At 40.6% G+C, this 25515-nt stretch overlaps 1 protein-coding gene across 5 annotated transcripts in view; it reads left to right on the top strand.

The window, feature by feature from the left end:
- ARHGEF9 (Cdc42 guanine nucleotide exchange factor 9) overlaps window positions 1–25515 on the top strand; it is a 387554-nt gene that overhangs the window by 291940 nt on the left and 70099 nt on the right. For all 5 annotated transcript variants that reach the window (XM_079764371.1, XM_079764370.1, XM_079764374.1 and 2 more), the window contains 3 exons: window positions 11314–11546; window positions 18863–18992; window positions 22894–23025. In XM_079764371.1, the coding sequence (XP_079620497.1) occupies window positions 11314–11546; window positions 18863–18992; window positions 22894–23025 (495 nt within the window). The remainder of the gene's footprint in view (window positions 1–11313; window positions 11547–18862; window positions 18993–22893; window positions 23026–25515) is intronic.

The raw sequence follows: 25515 nt of genomic DNA, 5'->3' as shown, positions 1-25515 counted from the left end.
TATGATCCCTCTATTCCCACTTTGCTGACAGTTTTTATTAAGAAAGGGTGTTGGATTTTGTCGAATGCTTTTTCTGCATCAATTGATAAGATTATGTGATTTTTGTCCCTCAGTTTTTTCGATGTATCATGTTTATTGATTTGTGGATGTTATACCAGCCTTGCATCCACAGAATAAATCCCACTTTGTCAAGATGTTATGATCTTTATAATGTAATGCTGAATACAATTTGATAGAATTTTGTTGAGGATTTTGGCATCTATGTTTATCAGTGATATTGGTCTGTAAGTCTCTTTCTTTGTAGTTTCTTTATCTGGTTTTAGGATTAGGGTAATTCTGGCTTCATATAAAAAGCTTGGAAGTGTTCCTCTTGAATTTTTTGGAATAGCCTGAGGAGGGTAGGTTTTAGGTCTTCTTTGAATGTTCAGTAAAGCTCCCCTCTGAAGCCATCTGTCCCAGGGCTTTTGTTTGCTGGAAGTTTTTTGATTACTGCTTCAATTTCCACCATAGTTATTGGCTTACTCAGGTTTTTTTATTCTTCCTAATTGAGTTTTGGAAGATTGTATCTTTCTAAGAATATGTCCATTTCTTCTAGGATGTCCAGTTTGTGGGAATACAGTTGTTCATAGTATTTTTTTATAATCCTTTGTATTTCTGTGGGGTCTGTTATTATTTCACCTCTTTCATTTCTGATTTTTTTTATTTGGGTCCTTTCTCTTTGTTTCTTTGTGATCCTGGTTAGAGGTTCATCATTCTTGTTTATCCTTTCAAAGAACCATCTCTTGCTTTTGTTGATCTTTTGTATTGTGTTTTTGGTCTCTATGTCATTTATTTCACCTCTGATGTTTATTATTTCCTTCCTTCTGCTCACTCTGGGATTTTCTTGTTGCTCTCTTTATAATTCTTTAAGTTGTAGGGTTAGATAATTTATTACCAGTTTTTCTAGTTTTTGAGGTAGGCCTGTAAAGCTATGAACTTCCTTCTTAGAACTGCTTTCACTGTGTCCCATAGATTTTGAATTGTTAGGTTTCATTGTCATTTGTTTTTATTTCTTCTTTGATCTCTTTGGTAACCCAATAATTGTTTAATAACATGCTATTTAATCTCCAAGTGTTTGAATTTTTTATTGTTTTTATTGTAGTTGATTTCTGAAAGCTTCAGAGTGGGCCGGGTCATGCGCCTATGACATGAGGCCATAATGTATCAAAAGAATCTTTTATTTCAGGCACCTGGGTGCAGGTGGGCTAAGTCCAACAAAGGAATCAGCAGAGAGTGCAGGGAGGGAAAAGTTTTTATTAACTTTTGCTGCCTGCAAGCTGTTTTGCTGATGTAAGGGTTCTGTCTGTTGTTGGCTCTTCCTGGCGCCAGATGTCCAGTGGCTATCTGGACTATGCGGTGCTCAAGATTGCAAGCTTTATGCAAGATATCTACGAAGCACAACAAGTTTTCTCTGTCCTGTTTCATTTTCTTTAACCCTTTCATTTCCATTTTAAAGGGTATATACAAAGGAAAAGAAGGGGGATGGGGTCGCCGTTTTTCTTTACTGCTTCCTGCATAAGGAGCAGTGGTTCTCAACCTTTCTAATGCTGCGACCCTTTAATACAGTTCCTTATGTTGTGGTGACCCCCAACCATAAAATTATTTTCGTTGCTACTTCATAACTGTAATTTTGCTACTGTTAATGAATCGTAATGTAAATATCTGTGTTTTCCAATGGTCTTAGGCGACCCTGCTAGCAGTTCTTAGGCGGTCATGACCCACAGGTTGAGAACTGCTAGCAGGGTCGCCTAAGACCATTGGAAAACACAGATATTTACATTACGATTCATTAACAGTAGCAAAATTACAGTTATGAAGTAGCAACGAAAATAATTTTATGGTTGGGGGTCACCACAACATAAGGAACTGTATTAACCTTTTGCACTCGGATGTCGAGTGTGACTCGACAAAGTTAGCATTAGAATAAAGGAATCATTCTAGAAAAAAGCAAGCGAGTGCAAAGGGTTAAAGGGTCGTGGCATTAGAACCACTGCTAAGGAGTAAATTTAGAGTGTTTCCTGGGGAATAGGCCTGTAGGTTCCCTTTACCTGGGTAAGGATGAACTGTCCTACTGTCTGGTTAACTAGGACTTGTAAACTTGTTTGTATAAATTTGGTAATTATTCTGAAAATGCAGGGCCCGAGGAGTAGGGGTTGGAGAAATAGTATCAGGGTGCCTAAAAGGGGTAAAAGCCAGGTTAATTTGGGCAGAGCTGCTTATAGGTTGGATCATATGGACTGCTCTATACTGTTCTGACTGATATCCTTGAGCCATTGAGTATTCTGTAGAATGCTGTGAAATGTTGTGTTTTTTTCTTTATTTGACCTGCAGAGTTTAGGTAAAAACAACAGGAGGTTTTAGCAATTAAACAAACACCTTTCTCTTTGGCTAAAATATAGTCTAAGGCTGGTAGGGGGACTATTTTTGGGATATAAGAGATCTGCAATATTCACAAGCACTATGAAGGTAAATAAATAGGTGTGATCTGGAGAGAAATCCTGTAAATTGCCCTAGAACCAGAGTTCTGTAATAAGTTTGAAAATATCTTGCACCTTTCGGATGGAATAATGTGGGCCAGGTTGGGGAATGTCATTCACAATTTTCAGGAATGTGGAAGCCTGGATATATAATCTATTAGTCATTTGGCTGATATGCGAGAGGGGCTATTTTTTCTCCAGGAAGGCTAATGGGAGGGTAGGTTACCTGGGCAGGGGGGTGGGGAACAAGGTTTTTGTTTTCTCCAATTTCATCCCTTGCTAGGCATCTGGAGCTTTTTGCCCTGGTGAGTTTCTACACCTATTGTCCTTGCTCTGGGGGTCAGAAGTAGGATGAGGCCTGGGCACAAAAGGAGGTTTTGATGGTATCTAGGGGTGGTATTTCCTGAGTACAAGTAGGGCTTGTAACCTGGTGAAGACAAACTGTTTTATACATTTTAGTATTACTGGGGTAAAAGTTAGGATAATAAAAGTTATGACAAATGGCCTGGTGGAAGGAAAGATACATTAGTTTGGAAGGTTGTAATCTAATATATCAAAATGAGGTTTATTCTCAAATCATTTATTCTTTTTTTTAATTTCTTTATTGATTAAGGTATCACATATTTGTCCTCATGCCTCCATCCCCATCCCCAACCCCTACCCATGTATGCCCCTACCCCTCTGCTGTCCCTGACCACTGGTTAGGCTTATATGCATGCATACAAGTCCTTTGATTGATCTCTCCACCTTTCCCCCACCCTCCCCTACCTTCCCTCTGAGGTTTCACAGTCTGATCGATGCTTCCCTGTCTCCGGGTCTGTTTTTGTTCATCAGTTTATGTTGTTCATTATTTCCCCTAGATGAGTGAGATCATGTGATACAAGAAATACACTTATAAGAACCGAAAATGAGACAAGCAATAATGGTTATGCTGAGAGGCAAATGTATCAGTCTGTAGTGAGTTTCTTTCTGGGCCAACAGTTCTTTTGAGTCCCAATTTCAATGTCAAACAGTTCCTTATGTGTACATGTCAGCAATGATATTTCAGTTCTGGATGGTGGACAAATGGTGGTGATGCAGGTCTGACCCTCTTTGGTTTGGTCCTGGGCAACCTTCAGCGACACACAGCTGCTGTCTGCTAGTCTGGCAAGGCATTGTCAGCGTCTTCCATCTCTGGACTGTTTCTCTTCTGTCTTCATGGCTGGAGCAGTCCTGTCCATTCCTCTCTGTTGCAGGAATCCACATGGTCTTGAAGTTGTTTTCTGAAAATATACAAACATATTCTTGACCAAAAGTTAATGAAGGAATATTTTCTATAAATTTGACTTGGAATCCTTTTTCATTTTTTGCCCAAAAGATTTTCCTTTGGTTTGTTTTGACACCATGTGTGTTTTTCATGGGTGTCTTGCTGTTAGCATTACAAATGAAACTTAATTTTCTAAAGTAAAAATTTTCTATATGTAGTTTACTTACAGGATATTTTTCCTTACATGATATTCTTCTACTATCCCCCCTTTTTTATTTAAATATTAGGAAGCTTTTGGAAATTTTATAATGTAGTCTTGATAGCTTTTAAATTTTAATTTTTTGCACTAAAATATGACTGCTTTAGGTTTATTACATGTTATGCAATTTTACCATGAGATGAACTACCCATAAAATTTTTTGTTAACACTTTAGGAACAGCTTTTTGTACAGTACAATAATTTTTTCTAGAATATTTGCTTATTTCAATTAGCCAATTTAAATTACTCTGAAAACTTGACTACTATTTTACTGTCAAATTTAATACTTTAACAACAATCTTATCAAATCATTTATTCTTAAGTGTCCTTGGTTTAGGGAAGATAGGATTTTTTATGTGGTTGTGGACTGCTGTTTTACTATTTCAGTTTCCCTATTCTGCTTTTTCTGGCTTTCTGGCCTGTGTCATTTATATAACTTCCTTTTAACATTTCTTCCTACAAACTTTTTATAAACAGTCAGCATTTCTTAGATTGACATTTATGAACATTCTCACTTTTGAGAAATATATCTTTAATGAAGTATAGGACACTTTATTAATAGTTATAAATTTACTTTATAGACTTTCTATAATAAAAGCTAAAATTAGGTGAACTTGAAACTTGTTGAAATATTTAGATGTTTATCATTTAACCAAGCAATGCTCCAAAGTTTTTAAGTTGTCAAAGACTTTGGAAAATTATGTATAGGCATATGAGGCTGGAGAAAAGGTTGGGGGGTGGGCAGGGATCAAGCCAAGCAGCTTATTCCCAGGCCTCTAGCTGCTTGGCTTTAAAACTGCCATATTTTCCCCTAGAGATAACATGCTAAGGTTTGGGTGATAATGAGTGCAGCTTCTGATAGTAGCCCAACTGTTAAGTAAGGTTTGTAGTTTTGCAGTAGAGAAAGTTGTCCTTTGGGAAAAAGGGGCAGGTGGTATGAGAAGGCACTGAGGTCAGAGCAGTTTTCAGAGCATTAAAGGGGTGAGAATGTTGGCCTTGGGATCAAAGGCTCATTGAGGAGTCCCTTTGCCATGTTACATTATAGAGGAGCTTTGTGAGAAAACTGAAGTTGGGAACTCAGAGGCGATAGTATCTAGCAAGTCTGAGAAAGGAGAGTCTTTTTTGTTTAGAGGAGGGGACAGTGATGGAGGAGATAAAGATTTTGCAGTCTAAGGAATGGCATAGTTTTGTGGGGTGAGAGTGAAACTGAGGTAGGTTACTGTCATTTGACACAACTGGGCTTTATGAGGGGATGCCTGTACTGTTCCAGTCAGGCAAGAAGAGTGGATAAGGGGGTATTTAGTAAGATGCAGCGTAGAGTTTAGGTGGTTAATGACTGATACTAATCCATCAATCCTCATAATAGAGACTGAAGAGGGGACAAGGGTCCCTGTGAATTTGGAGAGGGCAAAATAAGTGGCCCCAGTATCAATTAAAAAGGAAACAGCTTACCTGCCACCACAATCATTACCCGAGGCTCTGTCCTGGTGATGTAAGTCTGTGGGGCCTTGTCTGGGCCTGGGCAGCTTCAGTCTTCGGTGTCCAGTCCCAGGAGGTCTGAAAGCTCCAAACCGGATCCAGAGGGCAGCCTTGCTGAGGTCCGACCTGGAGGGGCCAGAATACAGTCTGATTTCCAGTGGCCTTCCCTTCCACACTTTGGGCAAGGCCTACGCAGGGGTCTCAGGTTTGTGAAGGACTTGGTCCAGTGTCCTTCCTTATTGCATTTGAAGCATGGGCCTGGAGGAGGCTTAGCCCCTAACTTACCCTTGGTTGGAGAACCAGCACTTCGTTTGGTGCTCATAAGAGTGGTGGCTAGGAGCTGAAAGGCCTTCATCTGGGCCTCAGCCTTGGCCTGATCTAGCCTTTGTTTTTGGATTTGGGTTTCTTCATCTCTATTATTAAAGACCTTAAATGTCATGTTTAAAAGGTCTTGTTGGGTAATTGTTCCTTCTGAGCTTATAGGGTCAAGATTGGTGTATTTTCTCATGGCCTGTGTAAGGCAAGAGAGGAAAACTGCCAGATTTTCATGTCTTTCCTGGGTGATCTTTGCTAATTTTTCATAATTAACTGCTTTGTGGGCTGCCTTCTCAGGCAGCTGAGTTGGAGAAGCCATAGTCTGGGGGGCTGGAGGATGGTCAACGGGATCAAAAGTGGTGAAGGAAGAGGAGGATTTGAGATCCTCGGGGGCTTAGAGTGAGGAAGGAAAATCTGTGAGCAGCTGTCACAGAAAGAAGGATGTGTCCTGAGTATGAAAAAAGCCTGGATATATGGGACCTCAGACCACTTTCCCTCTCTGCAGCAGAAATTGTTAAGGTCAGTTAAGATCTGGAAATCGAATGTGCCGTTTTCAGGCCATTGGGACCCATTGTCTAATTTATACTGAGGCCAGTAAATTGTAGGGTCTGAAGATTCTTAAGTACACAGCCCAGGGGTGTGGTGCAGGGAATGGTCGACTGTGAATTCCCCATGGTGACGGGCTGTGGCTTAAGGTCTGTTCTCAGTGAAGTTAAGACAGAGAAAGGCGTCTCCATCTCCCCCTAATGTTCACAAGAAATAGACGGAGCCCTCCCTCTGTGACAGGTGTCCCCAGAAAGAGAGTGGGCAAGGGAACCTAGTTTCCCTGGAGTACTTGTCCTGACCAGTGCTGGATTTTCGTGGGGCCGGCCATACAGTAACAGCCTGGAGCCTGGCTCCAAACCCAAAATGACAGGACAGTCCGGAACGTAGGAAAACAGACTAAAGCCACTTACTCAAGAGTTTATGCCCGGTGTTGATGGAGAAGGAGGCAAGGCAAGGAGAGGTCTACTATCCAGTCATGGGCACAACCCAGACCAGTCTGGAGGAAAGCTAGGGAGACCCAAGTAAGTGTCACGAGTCCAGTAGAAGTTCAGCTGTGCAGATGCATGGCTGGGGGCCTTCCTCGGACACACGGGGAGCTCAGAAGCTGGACAATCATGGTCTCTCTGAGTACCAAGTGCCCAGTTGCTGGAACCCTGCAATGGCTCTTACCAGACCCCTCACTAGACCTTCCTGGGTTTTGGTGCCAAATGAAAGGTGCGGAGTGGGCTGGGGTCCAACCTCTATGACATGAGGCCATAATGTATCAAAATAAGCTTTTATTTCAGGCACTTGGGTACAGGTAGGCTGGGTCCGACAAAGGAATCAACAGAGAGTGCAGGTAGGGAAATGTTTTTATTAACTTTTGCTGGCTACAAGCCATTCTGTTGATGTAAGGGTCTGATCTGTCCTTGGCTCTTCCTGGCGCCAGATGTCCAGTGGCTATCTAGACTATGCCGTGCTCAAGATTGCAAGCTTTCTGCAAGATATATGCTAAGCACAATATGTTTTCTCTGTCCCATTTTACTCTCTTTAACCGTTTCAATTTCTAGTTTTATGCCATTGTGATCTCAGAAGATGCTTAATATGGTTTCAGTCTTGTTGAATTTGTAGAGACTTAGCCTGTGTCCTGATATGTGCTCTATCTTTGGAAATGTCCCATGTGCACTTGAGAAGAATATATATTTTGTAGCTTTAGGGTGAAATGTTCAAAAGATGTCAATTAAGTCCATATGATTTACTGAGTCATTAAGGATTGCTGTTTCTTTGTTGAATTTTTGTCCAGAGGATTTATCCAGTAATGTCAATAGGGTATTAAAGTCCCCTACTATGATTGTATTGCTGTCAATCTCTCCCTTGATATCTTCCAGAACTTTTTTTTATGTATTTGGGTGCTCCTGCATTGGTTGCATATATGTTTACCAGAGTTATATACTCTTGTTGAATTGCTCCCTTTAGTATTATCAAGGCCTTCAATATCTCTTGTTATGGCCTTTACTTTGAGGTATATTTTGTCAGATGTAAGTATTTGTACCCCAGCTTTGTTTTTTTCATTTTTGTTTGCCTTAAAAATATTTTTCCATCCCTTCACTTTCAGTCTGTGAGTCCCTTGTTCTGAGGTGGGTCTCCTATAGAAAGCATATATGGGTCGTGTTTTCTTATCCATTCAGCCACCCTATGTCTGTTGATTGGAGCATTTAATCAATTTACATTTAAGATTATTATTGATAAGTACTTGTTTATAGCCATTTTTATTTTTTGTGCTTGTGTTTTTTCTTCCCTTTTTATTTCTTCTTTTTACAACAGTCCCTTTAGCATTTCTTGCATTGCTGACTTGGTAGTAGTAAACTCCCTTAGCCTTTTTTTATTTGTGAAGCTCCTGATTTCCCCTTCAATTTTGAATAATCGCCTTGCTGGATAGAGTATTCTTGGATTCATTCCCTTGCTTTGCATCACTTTGTATACTTCATTTCATTCCCCTCTGGCCTGAAGTGTTTCTGTTGAGAAATGATTTGATAATCTAATGGGAGATCCCTTGTAGGTAACTCTCTGTCTCTCTCTTCCAGTGCTTAAGATTCTCTCTTTGCTGTTAATGTTTGCCATTGTAATTATGACATGTCTTGGTGTGGGTCTTTTGGGGTTCATCTTGTTTGGGAATCTCTGTGTTTGTGTGACTTTTTTCTTCCTCAAATCAGGGAAATTTTTTGTCATTATTTCTTCAAATATGTTTTCTAATCCTTGCTCTTCTTGTTGTCCTTCTGGCACCCCTATTATATGGATGTTGCTTCATTTCATGTTGTCCCTAAGCTCCCTTAAACTCTCCTCCTGCTTTCTATTTTTTTCCTCCAATTGCTGTTCAGATTGGGTGTGTTTTCCTACCCTGTCTTCTAGCTCGCTGATTCGGTCCTCCCTTTCTTCTAGTCTACTGTTGAAACCTTCCATTGTGTTTTTTATTGTAGTTGTATCATTTTTTATTTCCTCTTGATTCTTACATAAGTTGTTGATGTTCTCATGTAGCCTGTTTATGACCCTTACTCTGAATTCTTTCTCTGACATTTGCATGCCTCTGTTTCATTTAGTTCCTTTTCTGGCGATTATTCCTTTCTTTTCCTTGGGGATTGTTTCTTTCCTCCCTATTTTCTGTCTCTTTCTTGCTCTGGGCTCCCTGCTGGGGGTCCCATGCATTAAAGCCCCTAGCAGTCCAATGGTCCTGGACCCCTACCCCAGGGGTTGGGTCTGCCTTGAGTTTCACACTGTTACTGCCTCTGCTCTGAGTTGTACCCCCTTCTCCCCTAGTCTGGTCCCTCAGTTTTCTGTTTCTCAGAGTTGGCGACTATGGGTGCATAGTTGCTCTATTTTGTGACTCTCTGTGAGGGCCCAGAACCCTCTGGCATGCAATTTTCTGTGTGGCCCCAGCTTCTAAGGCAGGATGGTGCCTAAGTCCCTCTAGCAGTGCACTTGCAGCGTGGTCCTGTGACCTGTTTCTGGGCACACCAGGTCCCACCACCAGCTCTGACCTGGGCTAGGGGTAGGGCATGTGCCAGGTGACAGCTTTGTCTGTGCTGGGTTCAGAGCACACACAGTCCAAAGGCTCTGTCTATGCTGGGGGTGTGGCACTCAGCAGCCAAAAGGTCTGTCTGTGCTGGTGGCAGAGCACCCACTGTCCAATGGCTCTGTATCTGCTGGGTGTGTAGCACACACTGGCCCAAGGCTCTGTTTTTGCCATGGGCTGGACGCACACCAGGCTGCAGCTCTGTCTGTGCCAAGGTGGGGCACCCACTGGTAAGAGGCTCTGTCTCTGCTGGGTGCATAGCAAACACTGGGCTGCAGCTCTGTCTGTGCTGGGGGTGGGGTGCGCACCAGCCAAAGCTCTGTCTGTGTGCTGGCAGAGTGCACTCTTGCCAAAGGCTCTTTCTGTGTGGGGGATGGGATAATCACTGGGTGAGGGCTATATCTGGGTGAGGGTGTAGCATGCACCAGGCTATGGCTCTCTACTAGGACTCGGAATGGAGCAAGGAGTGGGATACCCATGGCTTGCACTCATAGTGTGGGGACCTGAAGCACAGGATTCTGGGGCACTGGGTTTGGGCTTCAGCTAAGAGGCACAGCTCAAGAGGTCTGTCTGGTGAGTACTCACTGCAGACATCTGGGACCTATGTCATGGTATCATGCTGCTCACTGCCCAAGCACGGTGGTGGTTCCACATGTGTTATGGCTGGCAAGCAGCTCCCTGCACAGGTCTTGAGGTGCTATGTGAGGTCAGTCTGGATTTTGGTGTTGCAGCACTCCTGGCCTCCGTTACTCCCCTCTATAAGATGCTGTGGGTTCCGCACCAAAGCTTAGCCAGTCTGGGGGTGCCTTCAGCATCAGCAGGGGTTCCCCGTCTAGGAGAGCCTGATCTGACAGTTCCTGGGACTCCTAAGATATCTATCTGTTCCTCATTCACCCACACATATACCACACATGTCTACACACGCCCCTCTTGCCCCTTTACTCACTCACACTCTCTCCCTTTTTATTTAGATATATATTTTTCTAATTTCTTTTTATCTGTAGGACTTGCCTATTTAGTATTTTTTAAATAATATTTTTAAGTCTGTGTGTAATAACTCAATCTTGATTTTTTTAATCTATCAATTTGTATTGCCTATTATTTCTCTTAGGTTTTTTTTATGTATCAAGTAAACTTTGTATGAGTTTTAAACAATGTATAAGGACATTTGTAGAGGTTTATTTTAAACTTAGAAATAATTTCAAACTTACAGGAAAGTTGTAAAGTAAGAAAAGTACAAAGAACATTCATATACCATTTGCCCAGATTCACTTATTGTTAACATAACATTTCACTGCTTTTAATTTATAATTTGAATATGCTCTCCGTCTTTCTCTTTACTCTTCCCACCTCTCTATATGTATATGTACATGTACATACATCCACTCATATATTTTTTCTTAGCCATCTGTTTAATTTGCATACATCATGACCTCTTTACCCCTAAATAATCCAAGGTGTATTTCCTAATGGATATTCTGTGGAGACAGTTTGAGCCTCTGGATAATGTGATTTATTCAAACAGAAATTATTATATTTTTCTAGCTTTTCTGGCTAAGATTTTTCTAAAAAATTTAGTCTGCCCTTGCCAGAAATTTCTGAAGTTTTATTGCTGTGGTATATTTCCTATTGTGAGGGCCAGTCTCTCCTCATTACCCTTCTTTTATAGAATTTCCTTACTATTGCTACTTATTTATTTTTTCTATATTGTTTTACAATAATTTTTTCTAGTTTCCAAATAATTTATTTTTATTATTAAATTATGAATCAATTTAGGAAGATTGATATTATCATGTTAATATTTTTACATAACAACAGGGTCTTTTTTTTCCATTTCTCCAAAACTTCTTTTGGAATCCTCAGCAGTCTTTTACTTTCTCTTCATTTTTTCTTCTGCTCACAGCAAGATGGATTCTGGATATACTCTGAATACTGTAACAACCATCTGGATGCCTGCATGGAGCTCTCCAAACTGATGAAGGACAGCCGCTATCAGCACTTCTTTGAGGCCTGTCGCCTCTTGCAGCAGATGATCGACATAGCTATTGATGGTTTCCTTCTGACTCCAGTCCAGAAAATCTGCAAGTATCCCTTACAGTTGGCTGAGCTCCTCAAGTATACTGCCCAGGACCATAGGTAAGGGATTAAGAGAGGCAGGAGTGAAGGAAAGAGCCTCCTCTACATGTTGGTTCTTACTGAGTATGTATGTTCTTTTTCCTTGTCTGAGCTTCTGTTAGCTTCTTTGCACAATGGGACGATGACATATTCTTGCTTACCTCTCAAGGCTTTTATGTGTATAAAGTAAGGGAAGGCTTATGAGGGTTGCTTATAAAGTTGTAAATCAAGTTTCCTTACATTATAGTGCCTCTGTTACTGGTTTTTAAGAGCTTGTTTATGACTAAAGATGTTAACCATTTTTTATGCATTGCAAATGAAATACCATGTTTTTGTTACTATTTTATTCTGGTGTTTTACTTTTTGGTTGTATCAAACTTGTGTATTAAATATGATCATGTTCTGTTTTTTTAAAAAAAGATGTAAATCAGTATGCACAAAAATCATTATGCATCATCATTATTGTACAACTTAAACCCTGCCTTCAGGGAGCTTATAGTCTGGTCCTTAGTCCTGAGTTTAGCCAAGTAATTCAACACAGATGGAATAATTGTTCAACTGTTATTTTCTACTCTGCTTAATAGATTTAAATATTTTGGTAACAGTCTGCCCAACTATACCGACCTTACATTTATTCTGCAAGGCTAACTCCTTGCTTTTCTTTATCTTTTCTATCCTGCTCTGCCTCATTCCAACTGTACTTTCCTGTTAGACCCTGAACATACTGGGGAAAAATAGACTTGAAACTTCCCCTGAAGTTTTTTTCAAAGGTTTTTAATATTTTCAAGAAAACCAACTCAAAATGGACCAAGGAGTTTATCTCTCAAAATGGAAATGGCACCCCAAACCTCCTACCAGTAAGGTATATGCTGAGTGTCATCTCCAACAATGGGGATGGTCTAAAGTGAACCATCCCCCACTCTCCCACTCTTTCACGTGTTTTACTTCATGAACTAGAGTCCTCAGCCTGTTTCTAGACTGCCTTTAATTGGTATTAGGTCCCTGATCTTAGACCAGCTGGCCCAGCTCTCTGCTTTCTTTCTGATTGAGCACTCCAAGAAGAAAGAAGGCCTTTGGCCAATTGTTTTAGCTTCCTATCTGATTCGTATTAGGCCTGCTTCTTACTTTTATTTGGCTCCATTGCCTGGGTTCCTTGGATATGACTTCTAGAGCTAGTTGCATAAGGCCATGGGTTTTGGCCAGTTGGTTTTGTTTATGTCAAACTTCTAGGTCAGTCCATGCGTTTATTTTTAAGTTGATGTTGTTTTTCTAAGTAAATCATGGGTCATGTGCTTCAGTAGTTTTGGATCCCTGGACAGATTTCAGATATGAATCCAAATACAGTGACACTGGACTCTCCCTTGGTGTAAGTAACACCACCAGTGGTAATTCTGCCTTCCATACTCTGTTAGTTATGAGGAAGGCAGGTAGAGAGGGACCTTGCAAAGGAGGATTCTTCTCTTTCCTCCCTGAGTCTGTTTGCTAGCTTGGGAATGGTGGAATATTCATTAGATATGAAATTTAGAGGTGACTAAATCTCATTTGAAAAGATTTAATACAACCCATTGTCAGAACTGAGTGCCAAGTTTTTTAAGGATACAGTTTCTTATGAGAACTAATGTAAGACACTGAAGAACCCCCACTAAAATGAAGATATTTTGAAAATAAAAATGGAAAATATTTATAGCACTTATAATGGAAAGACCCTTAAAGGAAGGTATTCTAGTCAGACTTCCTCCTTCTATAGCTGGAGAGACTGAGGCCCAGACAGTGAAATGACCAAGAGCAAGTCTGTGGCAAAACAGGGACACAAATTTTGGACAGTGTTCTGAGAACTTAGCTCTTTTTGTTTTTTAACTGTAGGCTTTTTTTTTTAAATCCTTACTCGAGGATATGCTTATTGACTTGAGAGAGAAACATTAATGTGAGAGAGAAACCTCAATCAGTTGCCTCCTGTACATGCCCCAACCTGGAATTGAACCTGAAACCTAGGTATGTGCCCAGATCTGGAATCAAACCCACAACCTTTTGGTGTACAGGATGGTGCTCCAACCAGCTGAGCCACCTATCCAGTACTGGGAACCTAACTTTTTAAACCTTTTTAAAGAGCCCTCCAAGTGATTTCCATGCCCAAGAAGGTTTGTCAGCTATTGTATTAGCCCATCTGCAAGGTGTCTTCTGGTTCTGCTAACTCATGATAATATGAGCCTAAATGCCCTCCACAGTTATACTTCATGGTGTTAAATGACCAGAAGCAGCCACTATTGTACCTAAATCTCAGTGGAGCAACCTCCAGACCAATAGTTTTAAAACCGGTATATTCAAATAGTGGCTCTCAAATGTTTTTATATCACAGTTCATTTCCCACCTAATCCTGAATATCTATTCCATGGAACTTAGCAGAAGGCTCTAAAAATCATACTTGGGGATGGATGATTTCAACTAAGTAAATTATATGTTACATAATTGATTTTAAGAGCTCAGAAAGACCATTTTCAAAGCACAGCAAAAAGCTATGTTAGTTTCTTAGGTCAAAGCAACCTCAGGGCCTTTTGAGTTTAGTGGGAACCAATAAGATAGGTCATCTGCCTGGGATTTGCCATTCCAGTGGTACTTCACTTTGTGACTGGAACCCCTGCCTCAAGGCCTCTTTTCCTTCTGGGTCCCTGATCCCCTCTCCTTCTATCCTCTGGGATCAAGAGTGCTGAGAAGATGGCTCAGACAGTGACAGGCTACATCAGTCCCTATTTTCCTTCGGCATGCCCTATTGAGCCAAGCACTGTACCCCTTTTAGCAGGTTCAGCAAGCTGCATCAAGATGGCAGCTCCTGTGATGCATGTCAGAGTAGCTTGGATTTGAAGGCAATTAGAAGTTGCTGCCAGCTTAAAAGCTTAGTGTGATAGATGTTAAGATAGGTAGGTCTGAAATGCAGGCAGTCAGAGTGGCTTGCTGAGGTAGAAGATTAGATGGATGGAGAGTGATAAACGGAGAACAATACTACCTTTGCTTACAGAAGGGTGACATGTCCCCATCCTTCCACCCAACCTTCCTTAAGCTGACAAGAATGAAGACTATGTATAAGAGGGCATTTAGCTGACATCTGGAGTAATACAATCTTGCTTCAGTCAATCTCTTCATTAGGGGCCTGGGCCCAGACATCATCTGGAGTCCTCGGGACTCTGAGCAGGATTCTGACTGAACCATAGCTATTTACTTTTTTCACATACTACTAACGCTAAAGGGGCAAGTTAGGGATCAGAATATTTCCTCTATAAACATTGTGAAAAAGGCAGCCAGGTAAAAATGGCAAAGGTCGACTGACAGTATGGCACAGTGGCAGGGATTAATTCATGGTTGAGTGGGGCATGAGGTAATAAGCATTCTCATGCCAGTGCTGTCCAGTAGAACTTTCTACAGTGATGTAAAGGCTCTATATCTATGCTACCTAATATTTTAGCCACTGGCCATATATGGCTACTGAGTACTGAGAAATGTAGCTGATAAAACTGAGGAACAAAAAATTTATTTTACTTAAATGTAGCTAGTGGCTACCTTATTGGGCAGTATAGCTCTATGCTTTACCTTCCAGAAAGTGGCTTAAGGCATTTTCCTGATGCACTCAAGTCAGATAGAGGAATGGCAGGAGACAGAAATCGGGCCCAAAGAACAGAGGTTCTTGTTTATGTTAACAGCTTCGACACTGCAACCATCCCTTCTATCATTACCCTATTCTGCTTCTAAATGGCAGGCTCAAATAGTACTGCCAGAGAATAACTTTGACAATGTTACAGAGCCCAATAGATCCCCCATAGGCTGGAGGATCTATTGTAAAGGGATGAAATGTAACATGAACAAATGTAAAGATTTGCAGTTGTGTTTAAAAAATCAACAGTTAAACTTCAGATTGAGAGACGTGCAGCTTCCAGACAGCATATTTCAAAGAGACGTAGGAAACATTAGTCAGCCATAAGCTCAATATGAGTCAGTAGTAGGATCCAGAAGAAAAACTGATAATAGCTAACATTCATAAAGATTCAGGATAAAGAAGAGCTTATTTTTTAACAGAGTTGTCTTGAGACAAAATAAACTGGTTAGGAGGCATAGTAAGCATTGTGTCACTGGAGGTGATTAAATGCAGTAGTGTTTGAAGACTGGGGTCTGGCAGTTGTATAGAAATCAAACTGGAGTAAGGGAGTAAAATAGTTTACATGGATGATTAAACCCTCAACAAATCCTAAGGTAATGCTCCTCATTTTGTGGGAAACTGAGTCACTGAGAGGGTGAATGAAACTTGACAAAGGCCACACCACTAGTCAGTGACAAAACTAGGGTTTGAGCCCAAGGAGTCTGGCTTCAGTCTCTGTTCTAATCACTATTCTATGTATGAGCTCTATATTGTTCAGGAGGATGTTATTTCACAGTGATTAGGGGCAGAGTTCCTTAGAAATAGGTGATAGTTCCTTTTTCTATGCATCCTTGCCAGCACTTGTTGTTTGTTGATTTGTTGATGATAGCCATTTTAACAGGCGTGAGGTGGTACCTCATTGTCATTTTGATTTGCATCTCTCGGATGATTAGTGACTTTGAGCATGCTTTCATATGTCTCTTGGCCTTCTTTCTGTCTTCTTTAGAAAAGTATCTATTTAGGTCCATTGCCCATTTTTTTAAAATATATTTTATTGATTTTTTTCCAGAGAGGGATAGAGAGTTAGAAACATCGATGAGAGAGAAACATCGATCAGCTGCCTCTTGCACACCCCCTACTGGGGATGTGCCCGCAACCAAGGTACATGCCCTTGACCAGAATCGAACCTGGGACCTTTCAGTCCACAGGCTGACGCTCTATCCACTGAGCCAAACCGGTTTCAGCCATTGCCCATTTTTTGATTGGGTTGTTTATCTTCCTTTTGTTAAGTTGTATGAGTTCCCTGTAAATGTTGGAGATTAAACCCTTATCGGTGATAACGTTTGCAAATATGTTCTCCCATGCAGTGGGCTTTCTTGTTTTGTTGATGGTTTCTTTTTGCTGTGCAAAAGCTTTTTATTTTGATGTAGTTCCATTTGTTTATTTTCTCTTTAGTTTCCATTGCCCTAGGAGCAGTATCAGTGAAGAAATTGCTTCGGCATATGTCTGAGATTTTGCTGAATGTGGATTCCTCTAGTATTTTTATGGTTTCCCATCTTATGTTTAAATCCTTTATCCATTTTGAGTTTGTTTTTGTGTATGGTGTAATTTGGTGGTCTAGTTTTATTTATTTATTTTGCATGTGTGTGTCCAATTTTCCCAACACCATTTATTGAATAGACTGTCTTGACTCCATTGTATGTTCATGCCTCCTTTGTCAAATATTAATTGAGCATAGTGGTTTGGATCGATTTCTGGGTTCTGTATTCTATTCCATTGATCTATATGTCTGTTCTTGTGCCAGTACCAGGCTGTTTTGAGAACAGTGGCTTTGTAATACAGCTTGATATCTGGTACTGAGATCCCACCTACTTTGTTCTTCTTTCTCAGGATTGCTGCAGCTATTTGGGGACTTTTTTAATTCCAGATGAAATTTTGGAAAGTTCATTCTAGGCCTGTGAAATATGCCATTGGTATTTTAACGGGGAGTGTATTTAATCTATAGATTGTTTTGGGTAGAATGGACATTTTGATGATGACATGCACTGCTGGCAGGAATGCAGACTGGTGCAGCCACTGTGGAGAACAGTATGGAATTTCCTCAAAAAACTATAACTGGAACTCCCATTTGACCCAGGAATACCATTTCTAGGAATATATCCCAAGAAACTAGAAACACATTAAAAAGAATATATGCACCCTTATGTTCATAGCAGCACAATTCACCATAGCTAAGATTTGGAAACAGCCTAAGTGCCCATTAGCAGATGAGTGGATTAAAAAACTGTGGTACATCTACACAATGGAATACTACGCTGCGGTAAAAAAGAAGGAGTTCTTACCATTTGCAACAGCATGGGTAGAACTGGAGAGCATTATGCTAAGTGAAATAATCCAGTCAGAGAAAGATAAATATCACATGATCTCACTCATTTATGGAATATAATGAACAACATAAACGGATGCACAAAAACAGATCCAGAGAAACATCGATCAGACCATCAAACCTCAGAGGGAAGGTAGGGGAGGGGGGTGGGGGTAAGGGGGAGAGATCAACCAAAGGACTTGTATGCATGCATATAAGCCTAACCAATGGACACAGACAACAGGGGGGTGAGGGCATGAGTGGGGGGGATGAGGGGTAATGGGATAAGGACACATACATAATACCTTAATCAGAGAAAGATAAATATCACATGATCTCACTCATTTATGGAATATAATGAACAGCATAAACGTTCATTATATTCCATAAATGAGTGAGATCATGTGATATTTATCTTTCTCTGACTGGATTATTTCACTTAGCATAATGCTCTCCAGTTCTGTCCATGCTGTTATCTTTTATTAAAAAATAAAATAAAATAAAATGGGGATTTTAAAAAAAGAAATAGTTGATAGAAGAAATGGTAAAGTTGTCTGGACCAAGGCATGTGCGAAGATCCCCTCTTGGTCTTTGGCTGGTTGTATCAGATAGGACACAAAAATAATGGTATAGAAAAGATATGGGTCTATTTTTATCTTATGAAAAAGATATCTGCAGGGAGGTAATCTATGGCTGCCATAGTCATCAGAGACTTGGACTTTCTCCAACTTTCTCTTATCCTATCTCTAGGAGTCTGGACCTTATCCTTCTGGTCCAAGATGACTGCTAGAACTTCAGCCATCAAATCTATATTCCAAACATCATGATTAAGTAAGGGCTAAAGAATGGTATGCCAATTTCCTTGAAAGAGGTTTCTCAAAAGTTATTCTTGACACTTTTTAAAAAAAGATATTTTATTGACTTTTTACAGAGAGGAAGAGAGAGGGATAGAGAGTTAGAAACATCGATGAGAGATAAACATTAATCAGCTGCCTCCTGCACACCCCCTACTGGGGATGTGCCTGCAACCAAGGTATATGCCCTTGACTGGAATAAAACCTGGGACCCTTCATTCCACAGGCTGATGCTCTACCACTGAGCCAAACTGTTTAGTGCATATTCTTGATACTTTTATTTACATATCATTTGACATAATTTAGACATATAGTCACCCATTACTGTAAAAAATGATAGGTAATGTAGTCTCCATGTGACATGGCTTCTATCCGAAAACCAGGGTTCTATTATACTAAGTAGGAAGAAGAGAATGCATGATAGGGTTGGCATGTAGCACACTGGTTCTCTGGCACATTGAATCATTTAACTTGTACTTTTGTGTCTTCGCAGTGACTACAGATATGTGGCAGCTGCTTTGGCTGTCATGAGAAATGTGACTCAGCAGATCAATGAACGCAAGCGGCGTTTGGAGAATATTGACAAGATTGCCCAGTGGCAGGCCTCTGTCCTAGACTGGGAGGTAGGATCTTTACCAACAGGGATATTGGGAAGTCTGAACAGCTTAGCCAGAACTGCACATAGCCATGGATGGGTGAAGAGGAATTAGATTTGAAGAGCAGCAGGAAGGATTTAGATAAGAGCCAAAGCAAAACTTCCTGCTAATAAGAGGTATTGTGTACTTGAATAGCTTTCTAAGAAGGTTGGAGAAATCTTTGTAACAGTGCTTCATTAAGAAAGGAAAGGTTCATCATTTTGCTTATTGCCAGGAAACAATTGGGTTGACTCAGTAGCTTTTCAAATCTCTTTCAAGTCCTGGAATTTCACCAGATCAATACTTGGCTGAGGAGATCTATATGCTAATTCACTCCCAAACACAGAATACACACTTGGTTCTCTGGTGTTGGCCAGCCAACATACTTATTTTCTTTTTGGTAGGATCACCTCACCGTGACATATCTATTAGGTCTACCCAAGCCTGCACACTTCAGGCCATGACTATCATCCCTGCCAAATTGACAGACCAAATTCTGTTTTTTGTCATCTGCTTATAAAAATAATACTTCACAACCCCATTCCATTGGGCATAGATACAACACTAAGTAATAATAAATACCTTAGAGCAGCTTAGGGGAACAGCATAGAAAAGGACCTATTCCAAGGACTGTAGTTTCTGGAGAATTTGAATTTCTAATTTTCTGATGCTGATATTTGGTTTAGCTATCACTTTACCACCCTTTACACGCATTAGATCCACTTGAAAGGAAGGGAGACACCTTCTTTTTAACCTTTTTTTTTTTTAGATTTTTTACCAGGAGCCCAAGTTTAGAGCTCATGTTTGGGAACATGATTGTGATTTCTTCCTCATGGAACCCCTCCCCTCACATCCTGATTGTATAATACCCAAGGACCTATTGCAGTTTACCATCAGATTATTTAATCCAAAGAAGTTGGAGGATACACAAAGCCCCAACATGATGGAGGCAGCAAGAGCATCTGTTTAAAAGCTAAGGTGGCTTGATGAGGCATGCTCCTGGGACCAGGAGACCAAATCTGGTGCTGGATGGATTTGTTATTTCTATGCCCTCTTGTCAGTAGGCAGCATTGAAAATAAACTGTATGAAAAGGATGGTATTTCTTGAGACCACAACCCTACATCAGACAATCAGCCTATAATCAGAATGGTATGCTGAGCATTGAGATGAGTGAGATGTGCTTTTGCCTATCCGGGGGGGAAGTGGGGACAAATACATTCTAGGAAGAGGAAATAGTGTGAGCAAAATTCTAGAGGAATGGAAGAGAACAAAAGGCCTGTGGGGAAGGGGTCAGTGGAAAAGGATTGCACTTTGAGGGACAAGGTGAGAGCTCTGAATTCTGAGAGAGCTCTTTCCTTCACATGGACTGATTTTACATGGCCACTTTCAAGTAGCCATATAACGTGAGGCTTATAGGAACCATTGTATTATTTCTATTGTCCAAATAAGGAAACAGATTGAGAGTGGTTAACATATTTCTCATAGGTACAGATAAATTGATAGCATCAGTGGGTCTAGAACCCAAGCCTTCTGAGATTCTCACCTCAGAAAACTTCCAGGGCAGCTGGTTGTTCCATTAAGGAATCATTATTCTACTGTGCTTCAGTGGTTAGAACATGGAATTTCGATGGAGTCTGACCTGGATTCAGCCACTTTAAGACAATTACTTCCAATTTCTCTGACCTTGATTGTGGGACATTAGGGGGTATGAATAGGAGTATGTATGTAGCATAGGATATAGGGCATATAGTAATACTCAATAGAATAACTTTCACTTATGTAGAGCTTATAGTATGATGTGTACTTTCCTAAGAACTTTATATATGTTAATTTATATAATCTTCACAACAGCCAATGAGTTTGGTACTGCTATTACCCTCATTTTTAAAATGAGGAAACTGAGGCACAGAGAGGACATATGAATTGCCCGACATCAACTGTCAACCACCTTGATGAGCATAAGGAGTGTATTTTTTCAAGGTTTTATTTGTTTTTGTTTTGCTTGGTGGAGTTACATGTGATAAGTAGTACTTAGAATAGATTTTGTCTACTGACTGATATGGTGGGTAGACCAGATGACGACTGAGTAGTCCTAGTGCTTGTACGATCATTCTCAGTTTAGTAAGTGGTGCATCTAAAAGTAATTTTGGCCATACTTATATGGCATTGGCCCCTTTTATAGATTTCTTTCACTTCATATATATTCAAAATAGATGGAGACACATTTTCCTGGGATACCTCAGATGGGACATGGCAGACTGGTACCACACTCATCTTTCCATTCCTTCAAAGGAAAGGCCTGTATAGCTCCCTCATTCTGAGGACTTCCTCTCCCAGATCTTGGCATCCAGAAGTTCTGTGCTAGTATGTGGGCTCCCCAAGAAGGAGTGTTATCTAAGTTTTAAGGTATCCCTGGGGTGGAGTCTGGAGTCACAGTAATATCTCTGAGCTTTCTTTCTGAGGTTGTATTATTAGAAAATATTCCCACTGAGCTCTTCTTTTCCTTTCCATCCCTTAGACTGAAAAAAAAATGGTATGCTTGAGAATATAATATCCATCTACCCCTCTCTTTGGCCCAGTGCTGTTTGCCTCTGATTATTTCTGGGATGATGAAGCATCCTTCATTTCTAACTGACTTCAAACTTTGAGTACCAGGGCTAGGGACTTAGACATCATCCTCAGATATCTCATTTAACAGCTGGAAAAGCTGATACCAAGAGAGAGGAAGGGACTGACCCTCCAGTAATTTTGGCCTGGATACAGCATAATGTAATGGTAAGAGTGAGCACATTCTCTGGAGCCATAGAATTGAGGTTTGGTTGTAGATCTGTAGCTAACTAGCTGGATAAACTTGGCTAATCACTTGACCTCTCTGTAACTCAGACTATAAAATGAGAGCAAGAATATCTATCTCTCAGGGCAACTGTGAGTGTCAGAAGAGATAAAGTGTAACACAATATAGGTGCTCAGTAAGTATTAATCCTGGGCACTGCTCTTTGTCCCCATCTGCACATAGGCCAAAGAACACACATCCTTGTGTCCATGGCTTTGATTTGGTTTGCCTTGTGTTCCATGAGTTCCAAGCATACCTCTGTTAGTCTTATCCACTGAAGATGTAAGCTCCTTGAAAATAGGTGCTAAGTCTTAACAGCATCTGACAGACTTACCACATACCTATGACCTAGCAGAATTACCATAAAAAAGGAGCCAGACTGTAGAATTGAAGAATTAGGAATCAGGTGTCTTGGTGCTTTTTTGTGTGTCTGATTCTACATAACAAGAAGGAGGAGTTGTTTCCAACACTTTGGATAATAAGCCAAGGAAGCATGTGGTCATAAAGTTTCCTATTTAATAAATATATTTTAATGAACTTATTAGGGGAAGAAAAACACTTCTAAGAGGGTGTGTGGGTTCTCTTTTCCTTTATCATCATCTCCTTCTTGCTCTCCCCTATCCTCTTTTTCTCAACCGGGAACAAAGAGACTTCTACCACCTATTCAGACTTAATCTTCAGATACAGGAAAGCATCTAAAAGACAAATGCTGGGATGAAATACTGTGGCAGAGAGATATTCATAGAGAAAAAGAGGCCGAATTAGAGAATGAACTTCATGGCAGCTGGTGCCCCTAGGGCCAGAGGGCAATTGACTATAGCAGTTCTAGATAGCCCTGGGCTCATATGGCCTCAGGGTGAATAAGAGTATTAGTCTTTCCAGCTCATGGAGTCTTTCAAGGATTCCCAGGAGTCCCTCCCTTCATCCCTCCTTTCCTACCAGTCCTTTCTGTTCTACTCCTGCCCCAGATTATGTATAGCCCTAGGTGCCTCCAGGCAGGTGATGGGTCCATCCCTCCTGCCTGGCTGCCTCTCACTGTCACATGTCCTTCCCAGGGTGAGGACATCCTAGACAGGAGCTCGGAGCTGATCTACACTGGGGAGATGGCCTGGATCTACCAGCCCTATGGCCGCAACCAGCAGCGGGTCTTCTTCCTGTTTGACCACCAGATGGTCCTCTGCAAGAAGGTAATCACACCCTCTTCTTCCCTGAGGGATATGGGCACTTCAGGGGTCACCAGCATCTCCCCTTTTATCATCCCCAAACTCTCAATAAAGTGGGTTAAAACTATGGGTCAAAAGCAGACAGGAGATTGGCAGCAATTCCATATTGGGATGACTGGTATGGCATGAATATCATAGGCAAAGCTGGCTTTTGGGCAGTAAAGCTCTGAAGATAGGATGTTTTTGTCTTGGTATCGTTTTTACTATTTACCCTCCTACCCCTGGTTATCCTTCTCCACTATCTTCCACCCAGATCTGATAGCCTACTGATTTATAGTAGGCATTAAAAATATTTAAACATTTCTATCCCAGTTGGTGAATAGTGGCTTTCCTGAGCAAATTACCCCTATTTCCACTCTAATAGCTCTAGCCATCTGGACCCTCACTGCCCCAAGAAACAACAAAGGTCCTCCTACCTTTCCCTGACAGGTATGTACTTTTGTGGTACAGGAATTTCCCCTTTGCCCTTATTTATTTTCTACATAAGTTGTATCACTTTCCTATAACTCTTGACTATGCTTTTCTCCACCTTCCATTCTCTGTAATTCTTTTGATGAGATGTCTTACTCTTGTCATTGACCTCTGGCTGACTCAATGTGGGTGTTGGTTTCTTGGTCTCCAATCCTTGGAAGGTAGGAGAATGGCATATGTTCTCAGACTGATGGATATACTGTTCTCCTCTCCTGACGGTATACTGTTCCCCTCACTTTCTTTCTCAACATAGGGAGTTCAGATCACTTTTGGCTCCAGGGAGTGGTTGGGAAGAATTTTGGACCAGGGAAAATAAAAGAGAAGGGAAAAACCAAAGAATGCTTAGTGACTTTCTAAATTTGTTGTCCTACCCTTGGCTCTGACTCCATCAACCAGTCCCTTTGTTCTTAACCTCATCCAGTAGTAAATGCATCTGAAGAGGAATGGTGAGTCTTGAAATACCTAGTTAAAAATTGTCATTTTTTTCCAGCCTGAGACATGAGCTACACATTTGTTTTTAAGCACCCTGTTCTCTGTGTGTGCCACATCTTTCATTAAAGCTTTGTCCATTTGCCTTTGACAGTGGATTGAGAGAACAAATTGAGTTTTGAGTCAAAGTGCCTCAGTGTTGGAGATAAGCTTTGAATGCAAGTTCCGGAACCAATAGTAGATTGGTTAATGGGTACAATAATTATCTTGGTCTGGAGCTGACCCTGGAAGACAAAACTTTTATGATTATAGAACTTGGCCAAATACCAGGCCTCTTCTTAGCTCCCCCCCACAATTCTTCTTAGGACATCTATCAAATCAGGAGATGGAATTGTTGAGGGTTAACTCTTAAGATTTATTGCAAAAACTTACCCATTTTGCAAATAATTATGCAAAATCTTTCCCATAGTGTACATTGGAAATTGGGATTGCCTGAGCCACTTAGAACAGCTTTAAAAACATGTAGCTTGATTTAGAGGGTGTGTGTATCTATACACACACACACACACACACACACACACACACACACACACACACACATATATATATGTTTATGAATTAAGTGGCCATTATAGTAGATGTGAAGATACCAGTGACTTCTAATTATGTGATCTGTCCTTTAACTTTTTCTGTCCTCATTCTTTTCTTGTCACTTTTCTTTTGAAAAATGTAGATAAGATTCTTTGTTCTCTTTTTTCCTGTCTTCTATGATCGCTGGCTCTGGTCCTCTTAATCTCATTGCCCTGATATTTTAGCTATGCATGTGTACTGTTATTTTTCCTGATATAATTATACTGGAAATTATTTTGCTGCTTTTGAGGATTTTCCCCCTTTTCTCCATGTTTGTCCTTTCACTTTTTAGTGGGAAAGGGAGGAGAGCCCATTTCTCCTCTCCTCAGTCATTTATCCACTAAAGTTCCTATAGCCCTGAAGTTGCCCAAACAGACTTTGTCTTGTATCTTCTGTAAATGGTGCCAGTCTGGATGTGCTCTGTTGTCTCCTGTGTCATAACTACTTGGTATTTATGTTGTTTTTGTCATATTCTGGAAAGTCAGAACGAAATAGAGTTTAATGATGCTAGAGAGAGGACTTCTTTTGTTCAAGTAACTTTCTGCATTTGGGCCATTTCTTCTTGCACTGATTGGCCTGACTTGGAGGATGAGCCATTCAGGACAACTAGAAATGCAAACATATCAACAGAAATGGGGATAGAGAGAAAGAAGATGAAGAGTTGAAGCCAGAACAACTGGGTCCTAGACTCTACTGTCTCTTACTAATTAGTCTAACCTTGGTAAGTGCTTTAACTGTAAATTATTATTTTTCCTCAGTGTCAAAGCAGGTCCATGATAAAATTTATCTCAGGAGGTTTTGAGAAGAACCCTGTAAGTTGTTAGCAATGAAATTTATTCTTAAGAGCATGGATTCTAGGGCCAGACAAGAGGGAACCAATTTCTTTTTTTTCCATGAGCTGCATGACCTTGAACAAATGATCTT

This window comes from Cnephaeus nilssonii (genome assembly GCF_951640355.1).
Source record: "Cnephaeus nilssonii genome assembly, chromosome: X".
Classification (NCBI taxonomy): domain Eukaryota; kingdom Metazoa; phylum Chordata; class Mammalia; order Chiroptera; family Vespertilionidae; genus Cnephaeus; species Cnephaeus nilssonii.
The sequence above is the reverse complement of the archived record's forward strand: the minus strand, read 5'-3'. Positions and strand labels throughout refer to the sequence as shown.